General features: G+C 39.7%; 2 protein-coding genes across 2 annotated transcripts; both read right to left on the bottom strand.

Moving 5' to 3' along the window:
• Positions 1-489: 489 nt before the first annotated feature.
• On the bottom strand, positions 490-9243 carry LOC6559960 (sphingomyelin phosphodiesterase). The gene is made up of 8 exons (XM_001985725.3): positions 8739-9243; positions 3915-4119; positions 2535-3837; positions 2263-2471; positions 2088-2167; positions 1806-2020; positions 1559-1744; positions 490-1329 (listed from the first exon to the last, which is right to left on the bottom strand). The coding sequence occupies exons 2-8, from the start codon at positions 4000-4002 to the stop codon at positions 1248-1250; spliced, it is 2163 nt and encodes a 720-aa protein (XP_001985761.2). The 5' UTR covers positions 4003-4119; positions 8739-9243; the 3' UTR covers positions 490-1247.
• Positions 9244-9970: 727 nt separating this feature from the next.
• Positions 9971-11868, bottom strand: LOC6559959 (RYamide receptor). The gene is made up of 3 exons (XM_032735555.1): positions 11581-11868; positions 11126-11417; positions 9971-10869 (listed from the first exon to the last, which is right to left on the bottom strand). Exons 1-3 carry the CDS (start codon positions 11866-11868, stop codon positions 9971-9973), a joined length of 1479 nt encoding a protein of 492 aa, XP_032591446.1.
• Positions 11869-13248: the final 1380 nt, after the last annotated feature.

Below are 13248 nucleotides of genomic sequence, written 5' to 3'. Positions count from 1 at the left end.
TGCCGCATATCTTGTACCTAAGGGAAATTTAGCCAATGCAGCAACCCAATTTGAGTCTCTGCTGCGCAGAAATGTTATCTTCAGCTGTAAACTGCACTCCCACACACAAAAAAAGAACTAATTTTTTAATACAACGTGTATCTTTATTTGTGTGCTCTTGCACAAATTGTGTAGAGGAACATATAATATTATGCAGTAACAAATGTAAAGCCAGGACATTATAATATAAAATTCACCACAGCTTTCAAATTTGAATTGACCTCAAGACTCAGCGAACAGCTGTTAACATAACATTTATGTTAAGTGCTCAGCTATTACTTATGCTGTTAAAGCGATTTTGAACACTTTACAGCACTGAATTAATTCAAAAGAAACGTTGAGTTTAAATGGCAGTTATTATTTTTAAGCAATGTTTAAATTTACAGAACTGCATTAGTTTAAGTTTACGTATCGCTTAAGCATAATTTAAAACGCATCACTTTAATCTCATTCTTTTAATTGCACTTTATTGATGTATTAAAAACTAGTTATGTCTAAATCGACTATTAAGTAATTTGTTCAACGGGCTTTCCTTTATGTTGTCCGTGCTTGGTCCTTGGCCACCCACTCCTCTTAGGGTGGGCGAACACTCACACCTGCCACGCCCACCACAAAAGCGTCTGCACTCGACGACAACGACGGCAACGACGACGACGATGATGTGACTAATTTAATGACTATTGTTCAATGACTCAGTTTAAATGTGATCAGGGATTTCAGGTGGTGTAGCTGGTTACTGGGTGTGGGGTAGGGTATGGTTTATCATTGTGATTGGTGCAGAGTAAGAGTAAAACATACATGTACCTAACTTAATTTATACACTAATTATCACATAGTAATCTTATTGTTTAGGCGGTTGAAAATTTGCACTGATTCGATTTGCGATTTGCGATTTGACTTTTGCAGTTTGACTTGTTGCGTTTGAAAAGTGGGCTCAACCATAGCCCAGCAGATATTTGGGCAGGTAGGTGATGGACGAGAGCAGGCTGTAGCTATGAGAATGAGAATTACAGGATAATACACGCATTGTGTACAATTAATATCAGAAAACGCATTTATTCTCAACAACTATAATTAATTTAAATTTAACGTTTAACCATAAACCAAATAAGTGATTTTGCTTAAGCTTTATATTTATGTATAGATTATTTTATGTATATGTATAGATATATATGTATATATTTACAAATTGGGTTGTGATCATGACCTCAACCAAATGTACCGTAAATAATATCCAAGCCGCCCCAGGAAGTTGTATTCATATCCTCCTCCACGGTGTTATGTTCCCCACTATAATTAAGTGTACCCAACCAGAAAATATATGAGTATTATATGTTGCAATTATTTCAGGTATTGTTTGTGTACAGCCACAATAAACAAATGGACAATAGAACAATAATACACAAAAATAAGATTCACAAAACCAGCTCCACAAAAAAAAAAAAAAAACGAAGCACAAAACAACAAAAAGAAGTAGATGAAGCTGAAGCTGAATCATCACTTAAAAAACGATACATACGAATTGGTTAATCCGCGATAGAACCATGACTTCCATGACTTCGAGGAGCCCTCGTCGATCTTGGACTCGACATCCGCACAGAAATGGCGACGATCATGGGATCGTCCACTCTTGCAATCGCAGAGCATCCTCTTCTTGCACTCCGCATCGCAGGTGGGTCGAGCGGGTGAGTTTTTCCAGTAATTCCTTAAAAAGCAATACAATTTATCACATTGGTGCCATATATTATCAGAGTTATCCTACTTACTTGTAGTACATCTCAAAGAGCTCCTGATTGTCGGTCAGCTCGTTGAGCAACTTATCCCAATCGCTGGGTCGCAGAGCCTTCATATTGTAAGCAGCTCTGGCCGTATATAGCTTATACCAAATCGGATAACCATACAGATTGGCCTCCTTCAGATTCATAATCCACGATTCGTGATCTATGACCAGACGCGTCGTCGTATCGTGATCACCATCCACCTAAGAGAGAATGTAATATTGATATTTGAATGGGGCAATTCTTCCTGAATTATATTCCTGATCTTACATAGTAAATGCGGTATCCTGGATTCAGATCGTAGTAGGGCGACACGGAGGGTCCTATGTAGGCAATGCTATTGGGATGCGCTAAAAAAATTAAAAGGAAAATGATTAAAAATTAAGAAATAAATATTTCAAAAATCGATTGAAATATTATTTAATGTGAAGAACTTTAAGCTTACTCAGATCATGTGGATCGTAAAACATTTCGAACTCATCGAAATGGGTGTGTCCGTAGAACTGGGCGGTAATTGTGCTCTCATAGCGCGAAATGATCTTGTAGAAATTGCGAGACCAGACCTTCAGGCAATCCGAATGACCCGGTGGAATGTGGCCAATGACATGGACCTTCTCATTGGAGAACTCAGCGCTCTGCAGCTCATAGATGAACCTAAACAGTGGCGAGAAAAGGGATTAGTTAATGGATAATTGGCTTAAATTTTATTTTATTTACCATTGCAGCTCAGTGGCGGGATCTGTGGAGTTGAGTAGGAGCCACCAGTTCTTGTTGTTGCAATAGTTCATGTTGAGGGATATGATGCGGAAACCCGGACGCACCAGGACCGAATAGAAGGCGCCACGACGCACCGTGTGTGAGACGCTCTGTGGCAGCCAGCGACGCCATTGGACATCCAGTTCGTCATACAGCCAATTAATGGAGATGTCCACCTGATTGACATAGGGCGGCGGAAAACTGTTCACCGGTGCACTCTCGTGATTGCCCAGTGCGGGAAAGATGGGTACACCGGGAAATTTCTCCGTCATTTGCTTAACGGTCTCTTTGATAATCTCGAGATTCTCCTGTTTCGTTTGATTCCACACATCGTGCGGCGGCAGATCACCCGTCCAGAGTATATAGTCGATATCCTTGTGCGTGTCAGCGATATGGGCGAGCATATTGTCCACGGTTCGCTTGGGCGTATCGCATTTACGGTAATCTCCCCACTTGCCAGCAGCTGCATTGGGATTCGCAGGCCGACCGCTGCTCAAGCGACAACACAAGGGCTCATTGCAATCCGCATTGGCACCCTCCACATAATGGGGATCGTAGTGGGTGTCGGAGATGTGCAGCACCTTAAAGAACGGAGCCGCCTCCATCGGCATGGGCAGGTCGGAGAGGCGTGGTGGCTTTGGCACCGGCGGAAATATAACCTCCCATTCGTGATACGGATTGTAGACATCGCCGCAGCCATCGCCAATGATGAAGCTGCACAGCTCATCGGGTCCCAGGTTGACGCGCTGCAGCACATATATCAGTTCGCTGCCAAACAAATGGGCGACTCCCTCGCAGACGCGCGGACTCTGAATGTTCAGATTCGTGCAATATTGGGCAATCATTTTCATCAGCTCCGCCTCGGTTTTGCCCGATTTGATGTAATGCTGGAGCAGTCCGGCGCCCGCCTTACACGCCGTGCAGGACACCTTGGACAGCACACTGTTCTCAATCTCGAAGGCCACCTGTTTCAGATTGAACAGCTTGAGGGCCTTATCCACAAACGGCGGATACGTGAGTCCATCTCCAGCCGCGGCATCGTACCACAACATCCGAGCCGATGTCCGATTCCTTCGCATCGTACGCAAACGTTCCAGGAACTCGGCATCGCTGTCGGAGGGTTCGCTATTCGTGCGATTCTCATGATACTTGATCTCCACATGGGGCACTATGCTGCGCGGTTGCGCCTCCACTGGCCAATCGTCCTGCGTCGGCTGCGTCCAATTTATGGGCGCCCTTGCGTTTGTGTACAGAAACGGCAGAGCTGTTAAATGTAGAGAGAAGTTTGCAGTTAAACAGTTGAATTTAAATTCTAGATTCTCGAATCTTTGTTGCACTTACCATCGGTCACTGTTAGCCCTGCAACAGCGGCAAGTGCCGCAATGAGCCAGCAAAATTGCCATCTCTTCTGTGGCATTGTCTGTGTCATAATTGTGGCACGGCCACTACAACAAACACCACCACCACCGGCACCACCAGCAGCACCACAGTGTCTCGTCTGCGTCGCCGGCTCAGCCAGTTCAACAGGCAGGTAGCACCACTTGACCTACATTTGTGGTGCGTTACACAAACACCGAAAATAAAAAGGAAACATGCACAGTCATTATTATGTTAAACTCGTTTATAAATCGTTAACTGTAAGTGATACACGTATATATATATATGGTATATGGTACATATATATATAATATGGATGCGTGTTTGGATGAGCAGATGCCCTCCTTTATTGCCCTGTCATCAATATTTTGGTACGCACTTCATGAAAATTGACACTTTTCTCGATTCTCTAAGCATAAAGTTAACAATTTGAAATTTATTGCAACATTGTTAACATTTTTTATGGACTTCGCAGATTGTAAACAATGTGGCAAAACAAATAAAATAAGTTGCAAAAACTTGCCAAAGTTGGGGAATATTTTAAAACTGGTTTGCAGTAAGCCAAAACAAGTTTAACAATCTGTTTTGTTACAAGCAGAGATAAATGGATATAAAAACCACAGAGAAAGAGTATAAATTGGCTAGAATAAATCAAAGATGGAATACTTTAAGAAAACAATACTTCATTAAGAGAACTTAAACAAAAATCGAGAATACTTTGGAGTCTGGTACAAAAAAAACACAATTCCTTATCAAGTGCAGCCACTGAATCATTTTGCAACTATTTATTGTTATTAGTACATGTATATATATAACAGATTATATATTTATACCAGATAACCGTTGAAAGTCAAAGTTTAATGCAAAAAATCATAAATCACTTTGCTGATAAATGCGAATAAAGGAAATTTAAAAAATATATGCTTAATGAATGAAAAAATTTGCAGATCAACAAACTGAAACCAATAACGCGATAAAATCAACAATCAAGCTGAAGTTACTTGTCGGAATTTCAATTTGAGAAGCAATCTTGAGGCGAATGATGCTGATAAAGCACAAAAGAAAGAGAGGAATTTTAATCTTTGGCAGCTGTAATAAAAGCAGACAACTTAAAGCTGTTTGTTATATTTATTCGCAGTTTGTTGACTTTAACAAGCCCAAATCCATAGCAAAATATATAGCAAAAGTCAGGCATAAACCAAACGAATAACCTATAAATCACAGCAGTTAAACAAAAGTGCTGCTGTTGCAGTTGCAGTAGCCTCTAATGGCCATTAAAGGTTGACTGCATCTGTATCCACACATACACACACACACACACATACTGCCACACACATGCTGATGTGTTGTGGGCGCTTTAACATGGCTGACATTTTACAGCTAACGAGTTTTTAAGTGCTGTCACGTACCATGTTCCCAAATTGACATATTGATTTTGCATCCCACCCACAAAAAATCAAGCGTTGCAGGAATTAGTCACAGCAAATCGAATAACTAGTCGTATGGGTAATGTAGAGTTGAAACAAATCGAATAAAACCGCAGAACTGTCTTCATTTGATGAAACCACTAAAAAATATAACATACTCCGTTCGGGGTTAGTTCAGATGAAGTGTAGCTCATCCAGCTTATATTGTTTGAATGTTTGTTTATTTGGCAAAGCGCACGTAAATAAACAAGCACTCAATTTCCAGTTAATTAAAATCCACGTTCCAGCCGACAATGTCTCTTAGTTCGATTACGGGCTACAGTTGACAGCGGCTGACAGTGTCCGGTAATTAGTGGAATACTTTTGTTATAGCTGAATTTTATATGTATATAAATATGTAGTTTTTTTTCTAAACGTCCAATTTAAGTCTACAGTTTCATTTTATATAGTTGTAGTTACGTATTAGTTAAAAATTAACCTTGATGTGAGCGCAATGTGATAATTTAAAGAGCTATCAGATCTCGACACTAGTGCCCCGTTTGCCCCTTTTAGACATGACATGAATATTATTTAAAATACATGGATAAACATATTTAAATTGAATACATATGTTTACATTTATAGTTGGTAATTCAGAGCACAATCAGTGGAATTCCTTAATTTATTTAAATTATAATTTAAATTAGTTTTCATTTGACTTACTTTCTCATTTAGTGTTTGATTAACCTTGATTGGGATTAGTCAGACACACAGATGTATATATTTATATACATATATATATCTTTTTTATCTTGCTTTTTTTAAGCACAATGCAAACATGAATCGCTCTTAAGCCATGCCCCTACCGGGACCATCATCACATGACACCCCCCCAAAATATAACAATCATAGAAATTGATTTGTTGTTGTTGTTGTAAGTTGTTTTGTGGCATCTGTTGTGATAACCTTAAGACCATTTGTGTGTATGTGTGTGTGTGTGTTTGTATGTTTATTGTGCGAGCCCATTATGCATAATTTCAATGTAGTCACACCGAGTCAGACTGCCACTGGAGAGGTCGGTGTGGGCCATGATGGATCAAGAGGGGGGTCGGTGGGTGCTGAGGTGTGTGTTGTGTGTGTTGTATGTGTGTCTCAATGCCGCACAACATTTGCGCACTCGCATGGTAATTGGTAATTGGCAGAGCCGGCCAGTCTGAAGAGCGGCAGTTGCGTTTGCGTTACGCCTTAAAAGTGGTACACTAAAGGGGGGAGCGGTTTGGAATGGTGCGGTACATTGGCCCCTTGGCGAAGACAACGAGTGAACGAGTGAAATCGTCAACGGCGAGATGGCGTGTAATAAGAAATAAGTAGTAGGGTCCACAACTAAATGAAGAATGAAGAAAAGAAAGAGAGGAAAATAAAAGAAATGTGTGTGGGGGGAGGGGGGCAAAAAAGGCGCGCAACTTTTTATTGTAAATTGTGTGTTTTTTCTGCTTTTCAGATTTGTGATTTCATTTTGTGCGAAAATCGAAAGTGTCTGCGGCATGAAGAAAACACAAAAGCCCGAGTTCAATGGGCGGCTGGAAAAAAACAACGTAAATTTTCCCAAAACAAAAAACAGACCCAAACACAAAACAAGTTTCTAGTTGGAAGCGGAGTTTTTTGTTGGTTTTTTTTTTTTGGGCAAGGTTAGGGGCGTAAGATTTAGAGTTATGCCCAAGAGGTCAAGTCAAATACCACTATGAACCCAAAAGAAAAAAAAAAGAAAAAACAAAGCATATTTGACATTAATGTTATGCCTCAAAGTATTTTCTGCCCATCTCCCTCCCTCTGACTCTCTGCCTCTTCCTCTCCCTGTCGGCTCTTTCGTTGTTTATTCAATGCACGCGCCTTGGGGCCAGGCAATTACCTCCAGCAATCCAACAATAAAAACAAAAACAAAAACGCACCGCAACGCAATCGAAAATTTGGTGCGCCCAAAAAAAAAAGAAGAAACTTTCACTTTCTTTAGAAATTATTATTATTTTTTATTTTTTTATTTTATAAAATTGTTTTTTGGAGAAATGTGCTAAATACCGAACTGAGCCCAGTTCCACGCTTTGGCTTGAGTGCCGATTATGCAGCTGTTGTTGTTGCTGTTGCTGTTGTTGTTGTTGCTGCTGTTATTGCTGTTGGTATTAAATAACGGCACAGTTGTCACGCTGCTTGCAATGATTATCTCTAAACATTTTCTGGTTTTATAATAATTAAGCGTCAGATAGAAAACGAAAGTGATTTTCATGGCGTGAGATGGCCAACAAAGGGCACTTTTCCACTTGCATACAACAGCTGGTATCTTCTGCAAACAAGGGGAAACTGATGCCAATATTACATATATGTGCCAATAATTCTTAATACCTGAAACACCTTTCGCAATACACAATAGCATGCAAATTGTGTTCGCATAATGAGGCTTATGCGATCAAAGATTAGAGTTTCTATTTAAGAGAACTACTCAAATGGAATTAAAAAATACTTTACTTTTATGGCATTCGTATGATAGTCACGTATTGAAGACAGCGTCTACATTAAAATAAGATTTATTGTTTGCATTTCTTGACTGACATTCAATTGTTTTACAGAACTTGTAATGTGGTCAGAATGTGTGAAACTCAAACTTGGCCAATGCAGGACGGTCTATATACATTTATGTGTATATAAATATGTATTCCAATTTGGTTAACGTTAGCTAATTAAGTATGCAGCTACTGAATGAGAAAGAAGTAAGTGAGAAACAGAAACCGCAACGGAAAATAGAAAACAAAAACAGGCAGAATAATGCCAAAGGCGGCTTAAACAAATGAAAGCGGTGCGTAACCAGGCCCAAAAGAAGTCTTGCGTATGACGAACGATCGATTGCTCGAAAGAGAACAGGCAGACAGTGCAAGAGCGAGCGAGAGGGCGAGAGGCCGACAGAGAGTGGGATAGAGAGAGAGAGAGAGAGAGGGCGATAGGAAGAGCTTTAGAATGTCTGTCAATTGAAACGGTTGTTTGACAGCTAAAGAAGAAAAGTGAAACAACAGCTACATTGACGAACTCGACAGGCAGACGACAGCCAGGCAGACAAACAGACAGACAGACAGACAGGCAGGCATACCGTAATTCAGATTTTGCAAGCCAACAAAAGCTATACAGCTTTTTTTCTTCAAGCCGTTGCGCATGCGTTGTGGACAAGTGTTGGAATTGGCCAAGTGAAAAGCGCGAACGTGTTTTTTTTTTGTGTTTGTGTTTTTGTGATCATGTTTTTGATTTATTTAATTTTTGTATGTGTAACAAACGCAACTGGTTTTGCATTTTTTGACTTACAAATATGGTTTAGTTTTAGTTTGAATGCGATTTTTACCTGTTTACAGCAAATGTTGAATTGTATTTCAACTTTCGGTTCTTTGTTGCGATTTGGTTCTTCGACACTTTTTCTTTCCTTTGTGGTTCACTCAATGGTATTTATAGACGAGTTTGTGCCATAATTCGCGACTCTCTATTATCGTTTGGCCTCATTTATTTACATTTCGCTTTGCTTAATTTGTGCTATTATTATTATTATTAGTATTATTATCATTTATTTTACAATTTTCTCACTAATTTTCTTACACACTTTTGGCATGCGCTGAAATACCGCAAAAGCACACACACAAACACAAACTCACACACATATGCGAACACTGATTGAAGAAGAGACGCGACGAGCCGATGTTGTTGTTGTTGTTGTTTTTGTTGTTTTTGTCGTAGATTTCACCCGATTGGCTGCCTTTTATCGGTTTAACCGTCCGTCCAAATCGCGCGTCCGTCTCTAGCCAGCCAAAAAGCTTCAAGCCAACTGCTCTGCACGATACGCCATCAACAACTGAACTGAGGCGATGGCAACCAAATCGAATGCAGCTTTTGAGTCGAGCTTGCGAGCGCCAAACAGCTGGCTAATGCACACAGAGAGTGAACGCGAGCAACAGCGAGAGAAAGAGAGAGAGCGAAATAGAGAGCAAGAGAGAGAGAGAGTAAGCTTTCGTAACGCTCGTTTAATTAAATTTACAATAGGAGCGTGATGAATCGTTTTGCAGTTGTCTCTGCGCTTCAGCAACTCTTGACATTAATTAGAATGGTGCTTATCTCGAAACATGTGAAGAACCATTGTTCAAAAACGGAAATTGTTTTAAATATTAATGTATGGAAATACACGCATTTGTTTATAATTAACTGTGACATTATTGGTGAATATTAGCAAGTTCTTAAAATAGATATTAAGCTTAATAAAAAGCATAGGAAGAACTATACATACCCTGTAATTTTTAAACATGAAATCTCATATTTTTCTGGAATGTAGATTTGTAAAAATATTTAAGATGAGCCAATATTATTTATTAAAAATTTCAACAACAACTTGTCAGACTCTGCGTTATTTTAGTGTATTATTATTGTTTATTTACAAAATATATACAATGCTCGTAGACTAATTCATAGCATGGCGTATCAGTAAATGCATGAACTTTGCCACTTTGTGAACAACAACAAAATCATTGCTCCACATTAATCAATCACTTAACAATAACAGACGATGTATGATTGATGACGCACTTTGCATCAGCTCGACTTGGCGGAGGATTCAATTGCCGCCGTCGACTGTAGCGAGTGCTCGCTGTAGATGGTGAATATGTCGCCTTTGAAGCCAGTCGATGGAGGCAGGCTGTCGACAACAACAGGAGATGCCACTTGAACGGAATTCGCTGGCTGTTCCGATTTCAAATAGCATCGCCATTTGACCTGCAATCCAAAGCAGAAACAACGTTTGTGCTGCTTACACGAATCCTTGGGCATGGCCACATCTGACTCCTGCTGCGATTTCGTGCCACAGCCGAGCGTCTCCCTGAGCCGCGACAGCAAATTGATGGCTTGCGTGGGAAAGGTGTAAAAGAGCGGATTTAGCGCACAGCTCATCAAGTTGAGCACACCCAAAGAGAAGTAGAACAGATAGCTGATCGATGAGGAAAAGGATCCGTAGAGGCGCATAAGCAGAAAGACCCAGGCGGGCAGCCGTAAACATATAAAGATGCCCATCATCAGTATCACCACGTGCACCATGCGTCGATGACGTGCCAGGCGTGCTACTGCCGCAGGACTCAGCTTCTCGGGCAGCTCCAGCTTCTGCAGCTGCGACGGCGCCACTGCCGCTGTTCCGCTCATATCGAAGGAGGCAGCCACACTGAAGGCGGTCATCATGGCATACGCTGTCTCCGGCTTGCTCAGCAGATACACATACCGTGCCTCATCCTGTCGCTCTGGTTGCTCTTGCTCTTGCTCTGGGCGATTGCGTTGCTGATGACGCCGCTGCCACAACTGCTTGGCAATGGTCACGTTGAGGAACACAAAGGCCACAAGACACGGGGCAAAGATGAGGGCAAGACAAACGATATTGTAGATTCTAACTTGGCTCTGTGTATGACATAAAAATAAATCATAAATAGAAATGCAAATTATTTCAGCTGATAAGATAGTAGACCGGTGTCAACAGCATGTTAAGGCTTATACGCAGATTGATACAAAGCTGATAACCCACGACGTAGATTATATGTAATTAATATTCATAAAACAGCAAGAAAAAAATGATTGTCTTATGTACGCCGATGGCAACATACCCTAGCAGACTGAACACGTAAGAGTCACAAAAAATACAAATAAAATCGACCAATTGTTCCACTAAAATCTAGACTTAGTTGCTTGCTGACAATCAGTTCAAACTCACCCTTTTACCGAGGCACATTGTGGCTGTGAACACTTCATCCTCCGTGCTTATTTGGACCGCAAAGGCCCTGTAGATGGTAACCAATGGGACTGCGGTGACAATACATGTTAGCCAAATGCCGCCAATGCAGATGATGCAGAATTTACAGTCGGGATTCCAAACGCCTTTCGCAGCACGTCTTAGGACCATATAGCGATCCAAGGCAATCACCACAAGTACCATGCTGCTCAACAAAATAGTTGCAGCATTGACAAGCGGCACAAAATTGCACATGAATGAGCCAAGCGTCTGAAATACACATCAACAAAAAAAAACAAAAAACATCAACAAAAAAAAACAAAAAACATCAAAATACTTGTTTTACAATATAAACTAGAATAGTAGATGATGATAACAATTTGTGTCGGTACACGCTATTTTATGAATATAGATTAGAGACTATTAAGCTTACCCAAATTTCCAGGTATTCGGCACTGAAATAGCTAATGTTGTTGATGAAAAAGTTAATGCTATAGATTAGATCGCTGCAGGCCAGCGAGATGAGGCAGGCGCGAAAGAAAGGACGCAGTTTGCGTCTGGAGTTCACATAGAGACTGCTCACGTTGCCCAGAAAGGAGCAGAAAAACATCACGGATATCAGTGACATAAATGTGATTGTTTGTGTTAGACTTATTTTATACATATCCGTTGCGTTCACAGTCAATTCAGTAGTCTCGACGATCAGACCCCGCGGATCCATTTAATCTGCAAACCCTAAAAGTATGCAATATTTTTTAGAACAGATTCGTGCGTCAAGTTCAACGAATTATGTTTGACTGAAAATTGAATGTGTGGCAGCTGCCACCTGCTACCGTTGTACGTTGTACGTTGTCTGGTTAACGTTTAGTTAATGATTATAGCCAGATATCACTGGCTCTTATCAATCGCTTGGTCGTCCTCGCCTTCTGATTGCCATCCGCTGACACAACATTTTTGCATTGCTGAATCCCACACGCGATGCGGCAATGAGGCGATGCGGCGTTGAACGATTGACCAACGACCGCATCGCATTTGGGAGCGCGACATGTGTCATGTATTTTACGTGGCCAAAATATATGGCCAAAACATGATGGATCATTTGGCTGGTTCACATAATCATAAAAAATTGAGCGATTAACATTCGCATTTATCAATCGCTAAGTTTTTGGAAATTATTCTACACCTAAGTAAGTAATTACTATCTACTTTTAGTAGATGGATGCATATTATATCTTTTATCTGCAGCTCGATAAGTACTTTAAATCTGTCCTTATATTTTGTCTGTCTCAGAAACAAAATCAAAACATCAGATTTTTAATGTTAAACTCAAAAATGTCAGCTGGAAAATGTAACCTCATTGGGAATATCCTTCATATCGACTCTGATCAGGAATATACATACTTTATAAGGTCGGAGATATACTTTCACTGTTTATATTCAAGTTAAATAACTGCAAAGTAAGGATAATGTAACCAAAGCTATAGAATATTAGGTCATTGCTTAAACTAGTTCTTTAAAACAACCCATTTAAGGCAGATCTAAGTGAATTTTATAGAGTAGACACATAATAATTGCAATTATTTTCTTTATTCGTTGAATTGTTTATTCATACAATATATTTCGGCAAATATTTTAAATATGCATTGGCCAATCGAATTACTGCATAGCACATTTTATTGTCCACATTATTATTTATTTTCGTTCAGTTGTTTCATAGATGTTTGCTTAAGTTGCTTCAAAAAATACAACGCTTTCAACACACACACACACTCATCCACACATACACACACACACAAATGTATATGTAAATATATCTAGCATCATATTTTTAGTAAACTTAGCTAAATTAAATATATATATAAGGTATAAAAAATTACAAATTTAATTGTGGTAAACTTAACAGCAAAAGCCTAGCGCTAAATAAAATCTAATTGCTTATAACCTAAATTAAAAATCGATTCGAGATTTTAAACAATGAACACACACAAAACGCAATCGCAAACAATAATTATACAAAAAACATTTAAAGCTAGGTTATGATTTAATTACAAAAAATAAAAAATACTTGGAATTTATTGGCAAACTCAAAGTTCACACACAC

The sequence above is a fragment of the Drosophila grimshawi genome, unplaced genomic scaffold (genome assembly GCF_018153295.1).
Source record: "Drosophila grimshawi isolate 15287-2541.00 unplaced genomic scaffold, ASM1815329v1 contig_1367, whole genome shotgun sequence".
NCBI classification, from domain to species: Eukaryota; Metazoa; Arthropoda; class Insecta; order Diptera; family Drosophilidae; genus Drosophila; species Drosophila grimshawi.
The sequence above is the reverse complement of the archived record's forward strand: the minus strand, read 5'-3'. Positions and strand labels throughout refer to the sequence as shown.

Excerpts from the sequence above, each read along its gene's own strand:
- LOC6559960 (XM_001985725.3), bottom strand. The coding sequence starts at position 4,002 with ATGACACAGACAATGCCACAGAAGAGATGGCAATTTTGCTGGCTCATT. Across the intron at positions 2,021-2,087 it reads CAGGATACCGCATTTACTAT|GTGGATGGTGATCACGATAC; the intron begins GTAAGATCAGGA and ends ATTCTCTCTTAG. Across the intron at positions 1,745-1,805 it reads CTCTTTGAGATGTACTACAA|GAATTACTGGAAAAACTCAC; the intron begins GTAAGTAGGATA and ends TTGCTTTTTAAG.
- LOC6559959 (XM_032735555.1), bottom strand. The coding sequence starts at position 11,868 with ATGGATCCGCGGGGTCTGATCGTCGAGACTACTGAATTGACTGTGAAC. Across the intron at positions 11,418-11,580 it reads CCGAATACCTGGAAATTTGG|ACGCTTGGCTCATTCATGTG; the intron begins GTAAGCTTAATA and ends TGTGTATTTCAG. Across the intron at positions 10,870-11,125 it reads GTGCCTCGGTAAAAGGGTGA|CTGAAATAATTTGCATTTCT; the intron begins GTTTGAACTGAT and ends CTATCTTATCAG.